The sequence below is a fragment of the Micropterus dolomieu genome, linkage group LG15 (genome assembly GCF_021292245.1).
Source record: "Micropterus dolomieu isolate WLL.071019.BEF.003 ecotype Adirondacks linkage group LG15, ASM2129224v1, whole genome shotgun sequence".
Taxonomy (NCBI): Eukaryota; Metazoa; Chordata; class Actinopteri; order Centrarchiformes; family Centrarchidae; genus Micropterus; species Micropterus dolomieu.
In genome coordinates, this window is record NC_060164.1 from 8,670,973 (window position 1) to 8,693,486 (window position 22,514).

Here is a 22,514-nt window from a genome sequence, read left to right on the forward strand (position 1 = left end):
ATGAACATTCTGCTCCCCACTCACCCTCACACCCTTACAATTCCCTGCTCAGAGGAAAAAAACAGCTGTGTGGCAGCACCACGTCAGAAATTAGGTTGTAGCAAAAGTGCTCTTGAATGTTGCTTGAGTTTTCTCTCTTTTATTTTGACGTTCTCACTCGTTATTTTTCAAATAAATCAAAACTTTGTGACGCAAATTGAGTGTTTATTTTACAATATAAATTCGCCTAATAATTACGCAAGATTTCAGAGTTTGAATGCCCCTAAAATCAGTTTGAGGGGCAAAAGAAATAGCTACCTCAAGTACTGATAGCCACTGTACTCTACATCCTCTACAGTTTTCTCATTCCCATCCAGAAGGTGCACAACAGACCATGTGTGTTTTCATCCAGTCTCAGATGAAGATTTTTTTTCTTACTGCACATTTTCTGTTAATATATGTCATAAAAAAAAACAGTAGCCTATTAAATTTGGGGATTTTATGTATTTAGTTCTTAAAACTTACAATTTAACTTTGAAAGAACAACTTTACTTCTCAGCTACTGAGAATGCAGGTAACCACATCAATATGGTGAGGTAATAAAAACATTTTTGTATAAGAAATGAAAGTGCAAAACTTGACTGCAATGTAATTGGGAATTATAACCACAGACATCCAGCAGGGGACTCTCTCTCCCCACTAATATGACAGTGTGGTTGTGCGGTGTTGAAATCTGGTCAAAATGCACTTTGCTCATATGATCAACTTAGTACTGAGTGTTGACTAACTCTTAAGTGTTGTGTTCTATAAAAACGGCACCTAGTTCATGGCTTGCCATTACCTTTATTTGGACAAATTCCTTTTCACTCAATCAACACTATTATGTTAAAGTTGTTGGTGTGCTTATCAGTTTTCAACATGCTGTTTTGTTGTCTGAAGATGTACAAAAGTTATGTTTTTTCTGTCATTTCTGTTGAAGTCAGGATGTAGTGTACATCATAGCACAGAGACAGCACTGGTGACAATTACAAATGGTACAATTTCTAATGGTAACGAAAGTTTATTTATATCACACCTTTCACAGACACCAGTCACAAAGTGCTTCACAGATGAAGTGTCCACAATGTCCAAATACCTCAAGCTTATTGGGAGACTATTCTAAAGCTTGGGAGCTTCCAAATGGAAAGCACAGCGGGCAATTGGCTGAATTGGAAGGGTTGTCAGCTGGTTGTGCTCACCTGGGCCCATGGGCAATAAAATCTGGCCCCTGTATTCAGTTCAGTCTTTCCCGTCCTGCAGGTTACATCCATGCTGTACCATCTTCTTTACGCTCAATATATTATACTTGTTTTAACTGAGTACCTTGTGTGGGCTCCCTCTTTGTCACATTCACTAAGCCAGTTTGTGACAATTATGCAGACTAGACCAAGACGATGAGGATAAGGCACCAGGATTCTGCCTGATCGTTGAGTGAAAGTTATCAGGAGCAACAATCGACTTACGTTTTATCTGCATTTAACTGTAAAATTATGTGCCATCCAGTCCCTTACTGCATTTGAACAGTTATTCAGTTAAGAAAGATTATGAGACTCTTCAGGTTTAAATGAAAAATATAATTGGATGTCATCAACATGCAAATGCTGTTGCTAAAACTAGTGATAATCTGAAGTAGTGGCAGCAAGTCTGATTCCCTGGGGGACACTACATGGTAGAGCACCAGTGTCTGACACAAGTTTATCTACAGACTGACATCCACTGCAAACCCAGAGATCCAATAAAACCAAAACTGAACAATCTCCAGCATCTGCAGCCATTAAAATATCATTTGAGACAAGGAGAGTTGTTTCAGTGTACAAAAGCCAAATTAAAATGTATCAAACACCCTGTGCCGTTCCGAATTGGACTCAAACTGTTGGTCTACCAACTCAAATACAACTTTTTAAATATTTTTTAAACTTCCTTTATACATACAAGTAGCATATCAGCCATCTTTGCAATTGTGAAACCACATGACATGATTTCAATAAAAAAAATCTACATATTGTTTTTCCATTTAAACATTTTCAGAAATTTGTTGTAAAAAAATGCATTTAGTGGTGATAAACTGAAACCTATTCTGTCCTCAACAAAGGGCTTAACATGCTCCATCACCACAAAACTATACCTTGTTGTTTAGAATTAGTGCATGCTTGGATCTCCTAAATGACAATCTGCAAGGTCATGAATAATCTCATCAGGGACTTGAATATTTATGAGCCTCCATCTTGCCCTCTTAATGTTCCTCTGCAAAGTATCCGGTCTGCAAAGCAACAACATAAGTAACTCTCCATCCCTGGTTTTATAACATTAGCTTTAACTATTTACAAATGAATATTAGAGATTTTCACCTTAGATATTTAAAGGGTTGCAAGGGGAGGGAAAAAGAAAATTATAAATGAATGATGGGATCAATATAAATCATATCACTTATTTACTCTATCAAGTCAGCTTAACTCAGGCCTCATAGGTTCAATGTACTCAGTCCACTTGGTCCAAACCATCAAGTTTGAAAAAAATCCACCAACTTCATAATTACTTTTTTAATAAACTTTTCACAATTTTGTGCATTTATTTAATTTCTTATTTTCATCTATAATTTAGCCTCTTCACTTAAAGATAAATGTCTTATGGATCTATGATACAATATTTTGAATTAGCTTTTCTCTCCTAATTTCGTTTTGTTCTTCTTGTACATTTTTTCTTTGCTTTGTGTATGTACCCCTGATATGGACACGTTTTGTACAGTATAAAGTTCTCTAAAATCAAATAAAATGTCAAAAAGCTGTAGTAGTTTACTGTTAATCACACTTCTGTCTTATTTGTGTCTCATTAAATCAGTCGTACACACAGTACTGTCCAACTTTATATCATGTTTCAGCACTTCAGAGACACAAGTGAAAGAAATACAATTTTAGGTAACAGTAATGTAATCCAGTGGTAACACCATAAGATATTGAAATAATAAAAATAATTTCTCACCCATATATACTCACAACTGAGCACAACATACAGATTAGAGAGTTAGGGAGTATGACATTTTACATTTTGTTAACTAAAAGCAATTTATTGTAATATAAGTAGCGAAAATAAAACAATAGATTAGATAACAAGTTATAATTCTGAAAAAAATTAATCAAAAAGGTATGGAAGGTATGCAATTGCTCTTGAAACATGTCTCAAAAATCTTTTCAAAATATAAATATTAAAAGGTGTCCTAAATACCCCCCAATATTTCTAAATGTAAACAAAATTTCAAGACCACCACCCACAAACAGCATAAACAGTGATGTCTGCTTGTTTTTGGGAACTTATTCTATAAATTCATTCGTGGTCTGCTGCTGTATCCCCGGGACAGTTAGAGCACAAGTCCTCTTCATCTGTTTAAAAAAAAAAAAAAAATATTATATATATAGTAAATAAGCAAAGGCTAAAAAAACAACAATAAAACTACAACCACGCTGTCACCACTCTTACCGTTATAAGTAGTCCCACACCATATGCAGTAAAAATGGATTCCTCTCAAATAGGATGTCATAATTTGCAGTTTGTCAAAGGACTGTAACAGAGTAACATTTCAAAAAAACTTTTGAAAACAACAAGACAAATTTATCACAGCAAATGCCAGTATATTAAGTAAATATTATACACATGCAGAATGTGCCAGTTATGTCAGCAACAAGTCTTCACACCAACATACATTTATTTGACAACAAAACTGATTTGGACTCATATATTAGGATTACATATTATATCACTGAATTATCAAGGTAAATTAAATACTAACCGTTAATTCCACAATCTCCTCCTTCCCTTCCTCCTCCTCCTCCTCCTCCTCCTCCTCCTCCTCCTTAAGACCATCTTCCTCATCATCAGTCTCTGCTTTAGGCCAGTACCAGTCTTCCCTGGGGACAGTGATGCCCTGAAAACACAATTCAGCCAAATAATTCCTAAAACAGCATTATCACTGCGATGTACTGATGAGCCTGTGCTATAGCTATAATTCTCACAACCTTCTGACTGTCAAGCTGCTCACAGGCTCGCTGACTCCTTCTGAGATCTCCTTCAATCTTTCGCTCCTCTCTCTCTGTCCTTACTCTTGACCTGGAATGAAAGGGCACAAGACGACACACACAAACACAGAATATGAAACATTTGTATTTAGGAATGGACAAAGAGGCATAGTGCATCTCATATACAGCAAACTTCACCTAAAATCTTCCAGAGATTTTGTCTCATTCTGTTGTTTGGCTCGTACTTTCTGCCGATAATGTTCAAGTTCCTCCTCAGCTTTTCTTTTCTTCACCTCCTCCATTCCAATGCCACCTCTGTCTGGTTTAGCAGCAAACAAAGATTGTACATTAATTCTACAAGCCATCCGTTGGATTGCCAAATACATTTAAAATTTTAAAATGTACTGCCTACCAGTTTTGATATTTAGAGGAATTGGATCAACCCTCCCTGCCCCTGAAGAGGTAACAGAGATGTACATTAATACAGGCAACAAATGCAAAACAGAAAACAAGATAAATTAGTAAAGAAGAAACTTGCCTTTCTTCCCAAGGCCTTGGCCAGCTTTGTAACCCATTTTCTGCAGAAGTGCAAATCCCTTGTTCTCGTTGCTAATGGAGTTTTGTAAAGCTGCTTCTCTACTTTCTTTCTCCTGCTCCTTGAAGGTCTTCTGGCGGTTCTTGATGTTCGTCTCCTTTTGCTGTGTCTCCTTTTTCATAGCTTCTTTTACCCGCCTCACCATGCTGACACCTGGTTTCACATCTTGTCTGACAAACAGAAGAACATAGAGAACGTTACTGGAATAAGACAATAACAATAAGCAGTGATAGCAATGACTGTAATGTCCCACTTCTGTATTTTCACAACTTAAATTTCTTTGAAAATCCAATAATTAACTTTAATTTTATAGCACTGACACCACAGGGCAATAAGTTAACATACACCATGGTTCCCAATGTAAAAATATCACTAAAGTTACCCTGAGGTTTCAATACGAAAACCTATTTTAGGCTATTTAACAATAGCAACAGTAGAAACACAAAACGCTTACATTTTAGTGAGAATTGCATCGGACATATAATCCTCTTCCTCATCAGACATTGCAGCCGCGCAAAAGACAAAATAAATGTTGAAAAGACCCGCTACTGCCTGAATTAATTACCCGGTTGACCGTTTGTATTTTCTTCACTGATGTTTAGTTCGTTCAAAGGTATATTCCGAGTAGCAACAAGGTGCGCAATTAGTATACAGTTCCGATGCTTCTGACAAATTATTTAAAATAAGGTATGTATTTACTTTGAGTGCACAGAGACAGAGAAAAGGGGAATGTGAAACAATTATTGTCAATTATGTTTTTTGTTTTTGTTTAGCATATTATTTCCTTGGTTTCACATCGGGCACACTTTAATGCGACACCTCCAACACTTGTCGTCTTTCATCCTGGGGTTATCGGAACACAGGTAGGATGAACCATTTGGTTAAATATATCCCTTGTTTCAGGACGGTGTTGTCGCTCAGGTGTTTATAAACAGCCTGGTGCTTTAAAATATGACGATAGATAGATACCGCACAGTTTAGGTGAGAGTGTGTAGCCCGAGTTTAGCTTTTTCCGTGTAGGAACCAACGTTAGCTAGCTTAGGCTGCTAACCAGCTCGCCTATCAACAGCTGGAGGCAGACAGCTGTCAACACGGGACAGCAAAGTGTGAACGCTACACAGCCTTGACATTTTACTTTGCTAACGTTACATTTTATACGATGATTACGCACCTAAAGCAATTACCGCTGCTATAATTTTATAAGTACGTGTGTCTCTTGCACAAACCTAACGTTATTTAAATCATTACAAGGGCGATAAGTTACATGTCCACATATCTTTCTCAAGTGCTCTTACAATTCTTTCTTGGTGATAATCTGATTGGATGAAAGGGCTACTACAAAGTGCACCCCCTGATATAACATTGCAGAGGCGAGGGCGTACAGCACTGTGTTAAAAGGTCCTCGCCATGGAGCTGGCTCACAGTCTGCTGCTCAATGAAGATGCCTTGGCCCAGATCACTGAAGCAAAGAGGCCTGTCTTTGTCTTCGAATGGCTCCGCTTCTTGGATAAAGTGCTTGTGGCAGCAAATAGGGTGACTATTCAGATTCTGGCATTGTTTTCACCAGAAGTGGGTTTTTATTAGAATCAGTTTGTGACTGTAGTGTGTTTGAATTGGCAGGTGGATGTGAAGGAGAAGCAGAAGAAGCTGGTGGAACAGCTGACAGGACTGATCAGCAGTGCCCCTGGCCCACCAACAAGAAAACTGCTGGCCAAAAACCTTGCTACTCTCTACAGCATCGGCGACACCTTCACTGTTTTCCAGACTCTGGATAAATGTAACGAGATCATCAAAAGCAAGGATGACACACCTGCTTACTTGCCAACAAAACTGTAAGATCCTGTTTAATTGCAGCAGTGTGTATTTTCGTTGGCTATGTTTTGAATAGAGTCATTTTAATACATATTTGCATTAAGATATAACCTGTTCAGTAGTGTTTTCAGTGGTTCAGGCACTTACTGTAGGCCCATCTTCAAGAGTATTAGCAGTTAAGCCAAATATTAATCTGCAGAATACCATTTCATATTTAAAAAGGGGGGGTTACATGTACATAAGCAGATATTATGTTCTGTTTCTTGCTAAAAGCCAGTCTGAATGTTTTCAAGAGGAGACTTATGTGAGGAGTTCTTATCTGGTCATTACACTGCATTGTTAGTTAAATAATTTAAAGTGAACTATTATGTATACTTTAATTTTAATGCATACAATAACTTTTCTTACAGTGCTGCAGTGGCATGTGTTGGAGCTTTTTATGAGAAGATGGGCAGGATGCTGGGAAGCTCCTTTCCAGACACCATAAATAATCTTTTGAAGGCACTAAAGAGTGCAGAGGTATGGCTTTTAAGAGTACAAAATTGTGAAATGGAATGCAGTTTTCTCTTGTCTTATAGCCAGAATGTAGTAAGTCAAATTGTATATAATATAGGAACTGCAATGGATAACTAAAGAGATATATTACTCAGAATTAGATTTTACATTTATTTTAATCCTCCTGGTTTCACCTTTATCTTTGTTACTCTAGTCCCAAGGCAGAGGAGAAATCCTTCTCAGCCTGCAGAAGGTGCTCAGTGGACTGGGTGGAGCTGCAGCTTCGTGTCACAGAGATATCTACAAGAATGCCCGCTCTCTACTCACTGACAGGTCCATGGCTGTACGCTGTGCGGTAGCAAAGGTTGGTCTCAGAAAAATGTCTAATCTAGCTGTGAAGGAATTTACAAAAGTATATTAGATTTAGTGGGTGTGGTCAAACAAAAGGAAACATTATTATTATGTCCCATCCTCCTGAATATTTGTGAAGGTCCCTGATACTGAACTGATACTCCCATAGTGTAATGTTCAAGCCTTTTCTCCCATTTCTTTTCTTAATCTCTTTTTTTGGGAATCATCCATTATTCTAGACTTAACGTCCTGCTCCTGTCTCAAAGATAAGGCGACCAGATGATTTCTTGTGATCATTGTTGATGCAACAATCTGATTTCTTTTCACTGTAGGAGATAAGTGAAGCAAAGGCATATCAGTAGGAGCACTTTCCACCATCAGAAAAAAAAATACCACTGATGCACATGTTTTTGCTTTGTCATTTATGTTGACTGAACTGTTGCACAAGTCTCCTCCCTATTGTGAAAGACAATTTTCTGTTGACGTGACAAGTATACTATAATTGGTACAAGTTTTGTGGCCAGTGAATTGCAACGAGATGTATAAACCAAGCATTCATTTAATATAGATTTATTGAAGCCTGGCCGGGTAGACTGAGCACAGAGTGAGAACACAGTGTAGTAACAAACCCAATCTGGAGGATGCATCCTGATGGGGAGTATTTATCCTTCCTAGACCTACAGAGAGTCACTATGTGTCCAAATAAGGTTACTGTTCACCCATCTATACATGTGTGAAGATTCTATTTTATATTGATATACCTAAGTTAACCGAGGCCACAGTGTGTTATTCTAGTTACATGCAATGCTTTCTAAAGAGTCAGTCAGTCTGTTTGCCTGAAACAATATAAAGATGATCTTGACCTTGGGTTACCAGTGAGATGGATCACAGTTCGGCCTTATCAAGGCAGCTGTGTCAGTCAACTAAACACAATGAAAGAAAAGACGGTTTTAGTCATTGTACTGGAGAGTCACAAGCTGTCACCTTTGGCTTATTTTAGCACAGCTAATTACCCTATTGTGATAATACCCTTAAAGAAAGGAAAAATCCTTCACAACATTGTTTGTGTGCATTATTGTCTGTAACAAAGGAGTTGTTTCCTTTATATGCATAATCTAGATGCTAGTAACAAGACTCCATGTTTATTGTTCTCAGTGCCTGTTGGAGCTGCAGAATGAGGCAGTATTCATGTGGACCACAGAACTGGAGAACGTGGCAACGTTGTGTTACAAAGCCTTGGAAGGATCTAACTATGGTGTTCGGGTAGCAGTGGCCAAACTGCTGGGGACAGTCATGGCCACTGCCCTGATACCCAAACAAGCAGCTGGTAGGCTAAAGAGTTGATTTGTCTAGTTTATTTTACTAGCTCACCGCTTTTGATCTTCATGATCTCAATGCTTTTTTCCTCAGTGATGCGTCAGAATGTGAAGCGGGCCACTCTGGAGGAGGTGCTGGAGCTGATGGCCACAGGCTTTCTGCGTGGTGGATCTGGCTTCCTGAAGAGCGGAGGGGAGATGTTGAAGGGGGGAGGCTCTGTCAGCAGGGAGGTGCGGGTGGGCGTCACACAGGTGAGGTGAATTCTCAAACTTTGTGCTGGCTTAGACTCTTGGTATCTGATTCAACCACTTCACACATGATCTTGCCTCCATCTTCCTCAGGCCTATGTTGTGTTTGTGACTACACTTGGCGGTCAGTGGCTGGAGCGCAACTTTGCCACATTCCTGTCCCACGTTCTGGACCTAGTGTCTCACCCACGGGCCACGCAGACACATGTCGAGGCTGTGTACTCACGCCGCTGTGTGTCCTTCATGCTACGCGCCACCCTGGGGGGCTTACTTGGAGAGAAAGCGCAAATTGCAGCCGGCAAAGAAATCTGCCAAGCCATCAGCAAGCAAATGAGGGCTGTGGGTAAGGAGGATGGGGGGGAAATATCACGGTTCAGAGCATTACAGAGTAAGTACTCATCCATTATTATCACTTTTAATTCACCCTTCACTCAGTTTCTAAAATTCTTGCATGGTTGGCGCTTGTGTTGTACACAGATGGTTTCTGTCTTTAGTTGTGTGTGGAGTTGGCTTTCCCTATTTCTGCTTTCCTTCTTGCTTTCTGCCTTTGCTTTTTTTGGATCCCTCTCCTCTTTCTTTACGTTTCTTTTTCACCACATGCGGCATCATAGTTTCAGTAACGTTATCCACTGCTGAATTCAGCATCTGAGTTACTCATGCTTGCATTATTGCATAGCCTCCATGGCTGTTTGCCTGTGAATTTACATTCTGTTATTGCATTACAATCCCTAAGGAGCAGATAACATAACTTTCTGACTGTTGACATCTAGCTTACACTAGCAGAAAAACTGCATGTGCCACTAAATTCACTGACACATAGTAGGAACAAGCCATTTCCCCCCACAGCAACAAGACATCATTTTTACAAGTTTGTCCATTGTTAGCTTTATTGATTTCAGTTCCTCCAAATTTCCATTTTTTTCTGCTTTACAACACATCAATCATTTTTATAATCACCTTTATGTAATTCAAAAAGGATGATTCTTACTCTGATTTGCTTTGCAACCTTCAAACTGATGGAGACTATGTTAAACATACATTATTTTGTTCGTATTGATGTTAAAACAGAATTTGAAAAAGATGTTGAATGTTGGTGTCTCTCTAAGACGTGGTCCTGGGCTCCTCACTATACTTTCTGCTTGTAGCTTTTCCAACCAACTGGATCTGTGAGACTTCTTGAAATTAGACTTTGTGAAATATCTATGCTAAAAGTAACTTGGACAAAATCCTAAATTGTATGGAACATGACTGCCACAGTAGTTTTGAATCTCTTCCTAAAGTCATTTAAGTGACTTTTTTATTCATCTGTCTAGACTGTTGCCTTTTTAGAGCTCTGAGGATTAAAGTTCATCAGATGGGTTTATTAGCGATTTACCTGAATCAAAACATCTCTGCTTGAATTCAGAAAAAGTTTTAGTGTTTTTTTTTCTCTCTTTTGTCACATTTGTCCTTAAATATAACCATAACTAGGGCTGAACGATTTTGAAAAATAACTTAACTAATTATTTTGACTGATATTGCAATTGTGTTATGATTTGCCGTACGAAGGAGAATGATCATATATACATCATTATTCTAATTTTCACTGAAAAACATATTTAAATGAATTATGGTGTGAGTTTTGCCGTGATCTGTACTAAATAGAAATCTTTTCTTAAGTCTGTAGAATATGATGTGTAAGACAGGACATCCTCCTGCAATTTGAAAAAAGCAGTAGGCCAAATTGTGATGTTCTATGATCCGAACCTTAATCATTATTTTCTGTATTCTGCCTTTTTTGTATGAAGAAAAATCCTCAGAGCTCTGTGGCATATAGCAGCATGCTCCTCAGGTTTTAGAAAGATTTTAGCGTTCAAGTGACAAAATTTTGCAGATTGATGATGTGTGACAACAATGCATGGACTAATGTGACCAGCCAGTTAGGTTCTTACAGTGTGTTTTTATGTAATATGTCAGAGGATTATCATTAACTTTGTAAATCTGACTATTCAAAGCCTTGTTTTGAGAAACATCTCAATCTAAGTTGCAGCTCAGTGCAGGTTACCTTATCCATCAAGGATGCACTCATTCTGAATTTGTAACATAGTTTTATTTCTAAGGATTTTTGGTCTTGTTCATCTCTCACATTTTTGCGTTTTATGCTGACAAACCCTTCTTGTTTGTTTCTCTTGCTCTGCCACATGTTTTTCCAGAGGCAGTTGTGAATGACATCAGTGGCGAGAACAAGGCAGGGGCAGCGGATGTCTCTGCCAGTCAGCATGTCATGGTGTGTGCCCTGAAAGAGCTGGGCAGTCTAGTTCAGAGCTTGAGTGCCACGGCTTCACCACTCATCCAGGAGCCTTCTATAGGTGGGAATATGAAATGGGAAACTTAACTACTTATTGGCCAGCATCTTCTCTAACTTTGGTGATGTGTTTTAATATTTGCATTTGCATAAGGCAGAATATTAACTGCTAACAGCAAATCTTACATCCACTTCTTTTACTTACTGAAATACATAATGTGCTCACTGTTTATATTTACTCTTATTGTGAATCAAATAAGCTGAAATATACAATCAGATGGAACAAATTTAGATTAATACAACTTATTCCATGTCCTCTTCCCTAGGACTTCTTGAAACTGTGACATCGGTCCTGCTGCACCCAAGCATGGCAGCCCGTTTGGCAGCTGCGTGGTGCTTGCGCTGTGTTGCCGTGGCGCTGCCCTATCAGTTGACCCCACTGCTGGACCGCTGTGCAGAGAGAATCAACAACCTGAAGAGTTCGCCTGAGGCTGTGAGCGGCTACAGCTTTGCGATTGCTGCTCTGCTGGGAGGCGTACACCAGTGTCCACTGGGTATTCCCCACTCCAAGGGCAAGGTGTGTCGCCTCAGAATGTAATCTTATTGGTTCCTTCTCTTGTATAACTGTTGTTGATTGCCCTCTATAGATTTAAAGATTGAAATGTGTTTCTTTTTTGTAGTTGGTGGTGAGTATAGCTGAAGACCTCCTGCGGACAGCTGCTCAGAATAGTCGACTGTCCCTGCAGCGCACACAGGCTGGATGGCTGCTGCTCGGTGCCCTCATGACTCTAGGTGAGTCTCCCAGACTCTTTCTTAAATCTTTGCTTTGATTTGTCAACAATGCTGTCATACTCTCACTCACTGACAACATCGCCACCACTTTCTCTTTGTGCCCAGGTCCTTCCCTTGTGCGCTATCACCTTCCCAAGATGCTGCTGCTGTGGAGGAACGTGTTTCCTCGCTCCCAGAAGGAGCTGGAGGCAGAAAAGGCCAGAGGAGACTCTTTCACCTGGCAGGTCACCCTGGAGGGCCGAGCAGGAGCGCTGTGTGGTAAAGAATCACACTGTATACCTGCACATGCTCTGTAATGTTAGCACACACAATTCTGACCAAAACTCCTGTTTCTTTCCTCTGTAGCCATGCGTAGCTTTGTGGCCCACTGTCCCGAGCTACTTACAGAGGATGTGATCCGCAGACTGATGACTCCGATTGAATGTGCCATGACCATGATGTCTCAGTGAGTGTGATGATTTTAAGTATGATTGTCTTTTGACGATAAAAGACTGAAGTTTTTTTGTCTTTTTTGCCAGATTTCAGGATTTTTGTACACACAGTTCATTTATTTTCTCATGTGTTTCTCAACTTTTTTCCTGCATTGTTTTCAGATCATATATCTAATGATTGCAATGTCTTGCGCTCCTTTTGTCAGTGTCCCCGCCATCATTAAGGTTCATGGTGCTCACCTGAAAGCAAGTGCAGCGATGGTGAGGCTCAGGTTGTACGACATCCTGGCTCTTTTGCCTCCCAAGACCTATGAAGGTAGCGCACGTCTGCATTTTGTTTCACAGATGTAAAGAACACTTATGGAAGATGTTTTAAAAGCAGTAATCTTCTTGTGTAGGCAGCTTCAATGCCCTCCTGAGGGAGCTGGTGGCAGAGTTCACTTTGACCGACAACTCGGCCAACACTACCACCTCCTTGCTGCGCTCTCTCTGTCACTATGACGACAGTGTTCTCATGGGTTCCTGGCTACAGGAGACTGACCACAAGTCCATAGAGGATCAGGTATGTAATACCATCAATGATATGTACAATCAAAAATATAATAATAGAAAAGAATAAATGTAGATCTGTGTGCGGTTGTTTTCTATAAAGCATATGTGGAAAGAGATTCTCATTATCGTTTGTAAATTGGTTGACAATAACTATTACACTTAACACTTAATAACTTAACATTATCTATTATTATCTGATGTCTTGTTCACTGCTGATACCACTCTGTGATCGTTCCTAAACAGCTGCAGCCCAATAGTGCGTCTGGCAGCGGTGCTCTGGAACATGATCCCTCGTCAATCTACCTGCGTATCCCTGTAGGCGAGGCCATCCCAGGGCCTCTCCCATTGGGTGTTTCAGTCATCGACGCTTCGGTGGCTCTGTTCGGTGTGGTTTTCCCCCATGTCTCCTTCAAACACAGGTGAGAAGTTCAGTTGTTGCTGTGGGAATTTTGAAAAGTAGTTTTAATATTTGCAACTTGTGATAGACCATTTAATCGTTCACATATTAATACTTAATTAACATATTAATACTTAATTAACATATTAATTTGAGTGATATCTGACGTTTTGAGATTATTGGCATTGACCAATTCCTGCACTCATGAGGCCAATAAACAAAAATGTCTGCGGACATTTGTCAGTGTGGCTGCTGTAGAACAACGTTAGCGCTCCCCCTTGTGTTTTGGGAAGGTGGTGAAGAAGTTAGTTTGGAGCCTTAAATTTCTTCAGTCACAATCGTCTTTTCTAAATGTTAAGATGTTTCTCCCATCCTAAAGGACAGGAAATCTAATCTAAGACCATTACTGGCTAGTGTTTAATATATGTTGTTATACTGTAGAGAATAATGCAGTTAAATGGCGTCACTTCTGACAAACTGTACCCCACTCTCCCTTAAACACCAGTCACATTCTGAAATCTACAGCATAACTCAATGTAGTTTTCTGTTTCATTCATTAATAAAAATTCCATCTAAAACAACACGTTACTGACTAAGATTGCCATGTATATTAGATTGTACTCTGCATGGAGTATTTTGCCTTCTCTTATCTTTCTGTGATGTATTTACAGTTTAATAATTGTTTGTGACATGCTTGTCTGAGTACCTGACTTCATATATGATTCAGGCTGCAGATGCTAGACCACTTTGCAGAGTGTATAAAGCAGGCTAAAGGAGTTCGACAGCAGGCAGTCCAACTGAACATCTTTACTGCAGTGCTCAGTGCTCTCAAGGTGAGCGAACTTGCTTCATATCCGTTCAACACAGTACTCATTCTTCATTTTTCAGATAGTTAGAAATAATGTAACTCATCCTTCCTTCCTGCCTGAAGGGTTTGGCTGAGAACAAGAGTACTCTGGGTCCTGAGGAAGTGCGTAAGTCTGCCCTGGCCCTGGTGATGGGAGCGTTGGACAATCCCAACCCCATCCTGCGCTGTGCTGCCGGAGAGGCCCTGGGCAGGATGGCTCAGGTGGTGGGAGAGGCTACCTTCATCGCCAGAATGGCACAGACCAGCTTTGACAAGTAAGCTCTTTATATCTATGTGCTGTTATTCTTTTGTGTCCTCATTCTGCTATTTCTCCCGTTAAGATCAAGGGAGACTCTGTCTTTATTGTAGGTCAAAGATTTTCTCGGGAACATAAAAGTTTCATTCTTCGATTGTCTTCATAATCTATCTGGCTTGCCTCACTATGTCTTTAATCATGTGATCCATATCTCCCTTTCTTACCAGACTGAAGTCGGCTCGTGATGTAGTGTCAAGAACTGGCCATTCACTGGCTCTCGGCTGTCTTCATCGATATGTTGGAGGAATTGGTTCAGGCCAGCACTTGAAGACCAGTGTCAGCATTCTATTGGCTCTGGCACAGGATGGGTCCTCTCACGAGGTTCAGGTACAGGAATTGATTTTAAAATTCAGTGATAGCTGAATGAGAATAGGAGAGTTAGAGTCGTCTCAGCTGTAGTTTAATGGATTGCAGTTAGGAAAACTCAAGGAGAGCACACCTCTCTGCCCTTCCACACGCCTACGTGGAAAGCCATAAGGCAGGAAGAGCACCTCCCTGCCCATCCATGTGCAGACATGGAAAGCCCGAGACAGAGAGCAGAAGCAAAGACCCCCCAGGGTACAGAACAGAGCAGACATCAGAATAATCATGATTAATCACATGAAGCCTGAAAGGAGGAGCTGGGATGGCAGCGGCTTACAAGCTGCTTGCAGAGGAAGCAGCAAGGGCAGGCAGGCTATAGCAGCTTAAATTGGTGCCTTGAATCGAATTTCCCAATGAATGCTAAGATACGAACCAGCTGAGCTGTCAGCTGATGTGGCTGGCTTTAAGATGGATGCTATCAGCTGATGTGTTGGGATTGTGAGCTGAGCTTGACTTCATTACCTGCCTGAACTTAAATGCTATATTTGATTTCTTGTGTACTTCATTTCAAAAACACCAAGCCTTTTTTTCATCATTTGTGTTTTACACGTTACTAATTCAGATATTCGCATACCCATCTGTTCTTTTTTCCAGACATGGGCTCTGCACTCTTTGGCTCTGATTGTGGATTCTAGTGGTCCCATGTACAGAGGCTACGTTGAGCCTACACTATCCCTGGTGCTCACCCTGCTCCTCACAGTTCCCCCGTCTCACACAGAGGTGCACCAGTGTTTGGGCCGCTGCCTGGGAGCTCTCATCACGACTGTGGGACCAGAATTACAGGGTAACTGGCAGAAAAACAATCACAAACCTCCTTGCATTATTGTGACACTCTCGTTTTTGACTTTCTTTAAAAAGCCCTGTAAATGTAATATATCCTCTCCGGCAGTCAAACTGAATCCCCAAGTGAAGGCAGTCAAACTGAATCCCCAAGTGATAAAAAAATGCTGTGTTTTTTTTGTCTCTTGTTCATATTTGTGTCAATGGGTTTGCTAGGAAATGGAGCCACTATCTCCACCATCCGCTCGTCCTGCCTGGTTGGTTGTGCCATAATGCAGGACCACTCTGACTCCCTTGTGCAGGCAGCTGCCATCTCATGTTTGCAGCAGCTGCACATGTTCGCTCCACGCCATGTCAACCTGTCCAGCCTGGTGCCCTGTCTCTGTGTAAGACATAATTAGTTTCAGACTACATGTATGGTAGTTATAGTCTGTCTCAATCTTAATGTCCTACTGTACTATGGGATCCCTGCAGGTGCATCTATGCAGCTCTCACCTGTTGCTGCGTCGTGCTGCTGTGGCCTGCCTGAGACAGCTCGCTCAGAGAGAGGCTGCAGAGGTCTGCGAGTATGCCATGAGCTTGGCGAAGAGAGCAGGAGACAGCAAAGACAACACTACTATCAGTGAGTACACATCCTGAACCTGACAAGAGCATTCTGTTTATTCAGTATACCTCAGTAAGACACTGTGATTTTGACTGTGTTGACTTTGTTCCTGGGTTAGATTTGAACATCACAGAGACCGGTCTGGAGGGCGTTCTGTTTGGCATGCTGGATCGGGAGACCGACAGGAAGCTGTGTTCTGATATCCATGACACACTGGGCCACATGCTCTCGTCTCTTGCTGTGGAAAAGCTTTCTCATTGGCTGAAACTCTGCAAGGATGTCCTGGCAGCGACGACAGGTAAATCAGGTAAAAAAAAAAAGAAAAAAAGACACTTTACCATTTTCTGTCTGGGAGCAGAAAACAAAGTAAGTATCACACAGCAGTCAAGTCAGGTGTATTTCTATAGCCCAATATGAGTTTAAATGTTTTGTGAGCTTGACAGGCTCAGCAAAGGATAATTCATGTTCATTCATAGTATCAGACATACCTGTGTAGTGAAGCACAAACACCGAAGTGGGCAATACTTGACGTGGTGGACTAAATCCTCTCTTGTAAATCCTCATGATTGTGTCTCTCTCCTCTTTCAGACGTAGGAGGACCTGTTGTTTTCGAGGTGGAAAAGGATGAGGAAGATTCAGAGAAAAAAGACGAGATGGATGATGACACCATGTTCACAGGCCTGGGCGACGATGACAAGTCCAAGCCCTCTGTGGCGCCGCGCTGGGTGACGCGAGTGTTTGCCGCGGACTGCTTGTGCCGCATCATCCTGCTGTGCGAGAATGACAAAGCGCACTTTGACCTGGCAGCAGCTCGCTCTGCTCAAGCCAAGAATCCCAAAGGTACCATTGACCATGCTGCCAGAACAGAGTAGCTCAGGGTTCACTTCAAGGATTTGTGATTGATTTATGCCACCTGTGATCTCTTGGTTGTACTTTAAATAGATTTTTAAGGCCAAACACCAGTATTCAAACTATTGTTTCCATAGAATCTAAGGAACAGGTTGGTTGCTGGAAAATTAAATGTAAATTGGAGTTTGTTTTTTGGTTTATATATCTTTTTACGACCTCCCAGACAGATTAAACTCCTCCGTAATAAGGTAAGCATTCAACAGGCTAGACATTAATAGCACAGAAGCAGCTAAGCCAAAATTAGTGACTAAGATTGAGTGGATGGTTGGTCTGCATGTTGGTGTTTCCAACTAATCCCTTGAAAGGTGCACTTCAGCTAAGACTCAATTAAATCCCAGCCTCATGGTCAATATTCAGTTTCTTTAAAATTCATTAAAAAAAGCAAACAGACCTCGGAGAACGCAACAATTGTACCTTCCTGCTGACGTGCAAACCATCATCCAAGGATCACTAAAGCAAATATTAAACAACAACGGGCAAATATTGAAATTAGGAGCAATCTGTTATAAATGTCATTTTCTGATTGATTTATGTGGCTGCTCACTGAGGGTGAGATACAATGATTATACATGCTTTTATTTTAAACCTCACACAAGCCTTGTTGTTTTTCCTTCTGTCTCTATTCATCCAGGAGATCAGTTGGTCCTCCATTTGTCTGACCTCATCCGCATGGCCTTTATGGCGGCCACAGACCACAGTAACCAGCTAAGGATGGCTGGCCTGCAGGCTCTGGAGGACATCATTAAAAAGTTTGCATCCGTACCAGAGCCTGAGTTCCCGGGGCATGTTATCCTGGAACAATATCAGGCCAATGTGAGTCAAAAACACCAAAGTGAATGGTGACACAGCCAATGTGAAACAAATTGAAGAAGTTAATTTGTACAAATCATGTATGCATTTAGGTCGGAGCTGCCCTCAGACCTGCATTTTCACCTGATACACCGTCTGACATAACAGCTAAGGCATGCCAGGTAAGACACCTTGCTTTGTTTACTAACGTTTAGAAGAAAACTTTTACCAGCTCTATTTGTGCACTGTGGAAATGCAGAGATGCTATTAGCACCTAGCAGCACCTCTCTTCACTGTAACTTTCTACTGAACAGCTCTTACATATATTTATATATTTTGATGATGTTACAGCCTTTTGTAGCAGTGCTACTGCAATAGCAGTTAATTAACGCTACACAGTGAGTCATCATCCCCTAAGAACCCGGCAGTGTCAAATTTTCTGCCTTAATGCTCTTTGACTCTTTGACTGATGTGAAGAATGAATGACAGTGGAAATAACTAACATGCCTTTCAGCAGTATTCTTAAAAAAACCTTTTCTCTTTGACATTTCCCTCTGCGTCTCTGGGCTTTTGCCCAGTGAGATTATTTCTCTTCTTTCTGAAGGCAGACCGCTTGATATCAGGGTTTGTCTTTTCTAACTAGAATGATTAACTTAGTACAACCTAGAAAACAAAATAAAAATCCGTAATACCAAGGTATTCAAAAGCAAGTATAGAGGGTATGCGCATGACGTCACCGAACACAGACAAGCAGCAGTGTTGGCTTGAATCAGCTAAATCACAAACAACACATCTAAAATGGGAAAGAGCTGGATCATTGGTTCTTTGGTAAGCAGTAAGGATCACTGTCGAGTCTGACTGCCTTTAATTTGAGCAAATAATCACTTGTTTCACTCCCAGTTTGCTAAACACAGCCACGGTAACAGATGTTTTGCCACTCAGTCCAGCGTGTTCCGGAAGAGGAAGAGACATCAACGCATACCCTCTATACATAATTTTAAAAAAATGTATACCTGTGGAACTGCAGGATTCATGACATAACCTTCAGAGACATGTGACTACAGTTTCAATAAGCAGGTAACAGGTAGGTGTCTTGCTAGGTACATGTGAATCAAAACCGAGTGCTCCTCAAAGAAAGCCTTCTTCTGCCCTTGGCTGCCTGACACTAATAGCAGTTCTCCTCAGAGTAATGTGATCTTATAAATGTCTGCTCCACTTGTACAGCCCTAATACGTCACTGCTGTTTATTAATAAATGTTCTTTGACTGTCCCACCCCCTTTTAATGGTTAATTAACCTTGAATGCTCATGTAATGTAGGTTTTACATTTTTCTCAAGCGAGAAGTAATTGCTAAAAGGCAGTAGGTGCTGATCAGTTAGTTTTACCATATATTACCATGACCCCTCTATGTGACTATAGGTGTGCAGCACGTGGATTGGTAGTGGCGTAGTGAGTGACCTCAATGACCTGCGGCGAGTCCACAACCTGCTTGTGTCATCGCTGGACAAGGTGCAGGCTGGGAAGGGCTCATCCAGTCAGCTGTACAGTGAGAGTGCCACCACAATGGAGAAACTGGCTGTGCTAAAGGCCTGGGCTGAGGTGAGACTGAAGGCCCTGATCAAAGCCCTGCCCTGTATTTGTTATACTACTAATGATATACATAATAAATCTGACTATACACGCTGGCTTTCTTCCTCAGGTGTATGTGGTGGCGATGAAGATCAAGAAAGAGGCTGAGTCTAAGCCTGCCAAACCAGTCCGAAGTGGAGACGACGACGAGGATGAGGACGATCTGGCCGCCAACGTGCTTCCACCTGACAGCCTTATCATTTTGGTGCAGCCAGAGCTGCCCTCGCTGAGCCGCCTTTGGCTGGCCATGCTGCGAGACTATGCTCTGCTTACTCTGCCTGCAGAATTTTCCAGTCAGCTGCCCCCTGACGGTACAAGACAGATATTTGCCTACCAAATGTAGAATATAATCTAAAAATGTTTTATTACCAATGGGACATTTTCTACTTTTACTGTTTCATTTGATGCCTGGATCAAGTCTAAATCAAATCTCTTGACATGCCTGGACACTTGTGTTTGTAAACAATTGAAATCACATTTTAAAGTAATATGTTGCAAACCAAGTCCTTTCTCATTATTCTGCATCTGTTTTCAGGTGGAGCATTTTATACTCCAGAGACTATAGACACAGCAAGGCTCCACTATCGCAGTTCGTGGGCCCCTGTCCTGCATGCTGTGGCCCTGTGGCTGAGCAGCACTGGGTTTGGAGTTGGTGAAGACAAAATAGAGGTCGCCTCAGCTCCCTCCAAGGCTCCTGCCCTCACTCAAGGAGCCTCCTTCAGCACAAATACCTGTGAGGAGTCAGTCGAAGACAGGATGCATCTCATGTTGGGTAAAGAGACATCATTTGTGGTATACAGAATGAATGTTGTTGTCTTTTCATAAGAAAACCTGTAGCGATGTATCAGGTTTTTTTTGGTAGTATACAGAGGGAATGTGTGATTTTTCTAAAAATCTGAACTAAAAAGGAGCAAGGTGCAACACTTTTTCTTAGCGACTTGACCTTACAGCCATGGATCCACCTCGCGTCTGCCAACAGTGGTGTTTGCTGAAAGAGAGAATAGCACGAACACACCCTAAGTACACTTTTGTATTCTTTTGTATTCTGTCTCTCAGGTGTCAGTATAGAGTTTCTATGCTTCCCCCGGCCTGAGGAGCCCATTGAGCATGTGATGTCCTGCCTGCAGGCCCTGTTCACTCTGCTAGAATCTCCACATGCAAAGACTCATATCGCAGAGGACCAGGTAGGCTTTGTTGATTGCAGATCTACTTGTGGATTTTATACATGGCCTCTGTTATTTACACCTTTACACTATGCGGTAGTTATTCTACGGTCTAGTTCAAGTGATATATTTACCAGTGACTGATCACCACCTTAGTGCAAATATCTGGTAAATACGACAGGGTCACGTGATATTTACTGACTTTACAAGGTGGCAAGGGTCACTCTCTCCAGTGCTCCATTAAACAATTCACTGCTTCACAATGGATAATGGGATACTTAGGGCTTCAAAGGATAAGTGGATTGTGTTTTTCGAATTCAGGAAAAAGAAGGTTGTCTTTCTCGGGCGGCATTTGACGGAGCCTTTGAAATGGGGCAGGTCTTTGCCGAGCCTATGACACATTCACTCCGGAAGTGTGGACTTCAGAGGATCCCGCCCCTTAAATTGGGACACAACAAGTGTCTCTCTGCTGCTGACAGACTGGAACCACATACTATGTTTGTTTGCAAGATAGATCATTCTCACCTTTAGCATATTTAATATATTGATGAAGATTTTCTGTCCTTTGAATAGCTAAACAGTAAACATACAGTATGGAAGTTTCTTGAAAATGGCTTTACTGGAATTGAAACTTCCTTTTGAGAAACTGTATAAAACGCGCCCATTTACTACTCTGATAAAACAACTGCTTGTGGACCTGTTGGCAGGGAGCCAGACCAGATGACGTGTCAGTCATTATGAATAGCAAAATTCACATTTCTAGTGTTTAACAGAGGCATTGCTGTAAATGTTCTTTCTGTTGTAGCTGTTGGCAGTGGAGCTCCTGAACGTGCTCCACAGGCTGCTGCTGACCCGGGATCCTCCTGCTGTACAGCTCCAGGTCACTGCTGTCGTACAGGAGACCATCAGGGCTGCACAGGACCATCTGCAGCGACAGAGGACCAGCAAGGGTCAGGAACTAACACATTCTACAGACTCAGCCTTGTTTGCATTACAGTGCACATGAAACACTGTTATATTCTCATAACTCACAGTGTTGATTCGCTTCATAAAAATACAAATTAACAAAAGAGTGTTAATATCAATATTGAGGCAGCTAAGATATTCATGATAAAGTTGTTTCAATTATGTAGCTGTTTCAAAAATCTAGGCCATCATGTTCTTTGGCTTAGGCAAAGAGGAAGAAGGCGAGAAGGACTCTCAGCCCAGCCTAGGGGAAGGAGGAGACACAGGGGAGCTCGTCCCTGGCAGGTCTCTGGTGTTTGCAGCCATGGAGCTGCTCGTGTTCATCCTGGTCCGCCACTTACCACAGCTTAATACACGTGTGAAGGAGTCACCGAGCCATGTGCCACTCAAGCCTCAGCGACTGCCCGAACAAAGTGCACGCCTGGTGGCGCACACAGTTTCCATCCTGGCAGAGCTGCCCTCCCTCTGCTCTCCTGCTGGTGAGGCCCGAGGCAAACTGCAACACACACACACACACACACACACACACACACACACACACACACACACACACACACATACGATGCAAAACATGAAAAAAGACAAATCTGTACAGTCACCATACACACTGATAGCATGTCGCTGTTTATAACTATTGGTTGTTCAGGTTTGTGTAAGCTAATGATAAATTAAACTCTCTGACAAGGCTGTTTCTGCTGTGTTTCTTTGTGCCTTTCAGTGGTACTATAATATATTGTGTGTGTGTGTGTGTGTGTGTGTGTGTGTATATATATATATATATATATATATATATATATATATGTATATATTTGTGTGAGATTTAAAATATAAATATTACTGGCATAG

General features: G+C 41.3%; 2 protein-coding genes across 6 annotated transcripts in view; one reads left to right on the forward strand and one right to left on the reverse strand.

Moving 5' to 3' along the window:
* Positions 1-2,543: 2,543 nt before the first annotated feature.
* On the reverse strand, positions 2,544-5,239 carry gpatch11 (G patch domain containing 11). Its single transcript, XM_046071212.1, has 8 exons — positions 5,078-5,239; positions 4,567-4,793; positions 4,441-4,482; positions 4,227-4,347; positions 4,029-4,119; positions 3,803-3,937; positions 3,493-3,574; positions 2,544-3,395 (listed from the first exon to the last, which is right to left on the reverse strand). Exons 1-8 carry the CDS (start codon positions 5,125-5,127, stop codon positions 3,340-3,342), a joined length of 804 nt encoding a protein of 267 aa, XP_045927168.1. The 5' UTR covers positions 5,128-5,239; the 3' UTR covers positions 2,544-3,339.
* A 128-nt stretch (positions 5,240-5,367) lies between these two features.
* heatr5b (HEAT repeat containing 5B) overlaps positions 5,368-22,514 on the forward strand; it is a 20,394-nt gene continuing 3,247 nt past the window's right edge. Inside the window, exons 1-32 of one of the 5 annotated variants that reach the window (XM_046071206.1) lie at positions 5,368-5,486; positions 5,954-6,156; positions 6,244-6,455; positions 6,846-6,954; positions 7,145-7,294; positions 8,437-8,608; positions 8,692-8,849; positions 8,940-9,234; positions 11,039-11,194; positions 11,457-11,707; positions 11,811-11,922; positions 12,028-12,180; positions 12,268-12,367; positions 12,560-12,669; positions 12,752-12,915; positions 13,149-13,324; positions 14,030-14,135; positions 14,234-14,424; positions 14,633-14,792; positions 15,423-15,612; positions 15,825-15,994; positions 16,083-16,230; positions 16,331-16,519; positions 16,801-17,052; positions 17,753-17,934; positions 18,024-18,092; positions 19,330-19,509; positions 19,610-19,850; positions 20,075-20,311; positions 20,596-20,723; positions 21,508-21,652; positions 21,875-22,147. In XM_046071206.1, coding sequence (XP_045927162.1) covers positions 6,031-6,156; positions 6,244-6,455; positions 6,846-6,954; positions 7,145-7,294; positions 8,437-8,608; positions 8,692-8,849; positions 8,940-9,234; positions 11,039-11,194; positions 11,457-11,707; positions 11,811-11,922; positions 12,028-12,180; positions 12,268-12,367; positions 12,560-12,669; positions 12,752-12,915; positions 13,149-13,324; positions 14,030-14,135; positions 14,234-14,424; positions 14,633-14,792; positions 15,423-15,612; positions 15,825-15,994; positions 16,083-16,230; positions 16,331-16,519; positions 16,801-17,052; positions 17,753-17,934; positions 18,024-18,092; positions 19,330-19,509; positions 19,610-19,850; positions 20,075-20,311; positions 20,596-20,723; positions 21,508-21,652; positions 21,875-22,147 — 5,305 coding nt within the window. In that variant the 5' untranslated portion in view covers positions 5,368-5,486; positions 5,954-6,030. Of the gene's footprint in view, positions 5,487-5,603; positions 6,157-6,243; positions 6,456-6,845; positions 6,955-7,144; positions 7,295-8,436; positions 8,609-8,691; positions 8,850-8,939; positions 9,235-11,038; positions 11,195-11,456; positions 11,708-11,810; positions 11,923-12,027; positions 12,181-12,267; positions 12,368-12,559; positions 12,670-12,751; positions 12,916-13,148; positions 13,325-14,029; positions 14,136-14,233; positions 14,425-14,632; positions 14,793-15,422; positions 15,613-15,824; positions 15,995-16,082; positions 16,231-16,330; positions 16,520-16,800; positions 17,053-17,752; positions 17,935-18,023; positions 18,093-19,329; positions 19,510-19,609; positions 19,851-20,074; positions 20,312-20,595; positions 20,724-21,507; positions 21,653-21,874; positions 22,148-22,514 lie in introns of those variants that run through there. The other 4 variants (XM_046071207.1, XM_046071208.1, XM_046071210.1 and 1 more) reach the window with 4 other exon arrangements.

What these genes read in the sequence shown, in the direction of transcription:
- gpatch11 (XM_046071212.1), bottom strand. Translation starts at nt 5,127, where the DNA reads ATGTCTGATGAGGAAGAGGATTATATGTCCGATGCAATTCTCACTAAA. An exon ending in GATGCAATTCTCACTAAAAT is followed by an intron (nt 4,794 to 5,077) that starts GTAAGCGTTTTG and finishes TCTGTTTGTCAG; the next exon opens with ACAAGATGTGAAACCAGGTG. An exon ending in AAATCTCTGGAAGATTTTAG is followed by an intron (nt 4,120 to 4,226) that starts GTGAAGTTTGCT and finishes CTTTCATTCCAG; the next exon opens with GTCAAGAGTAAGGACAGAGA.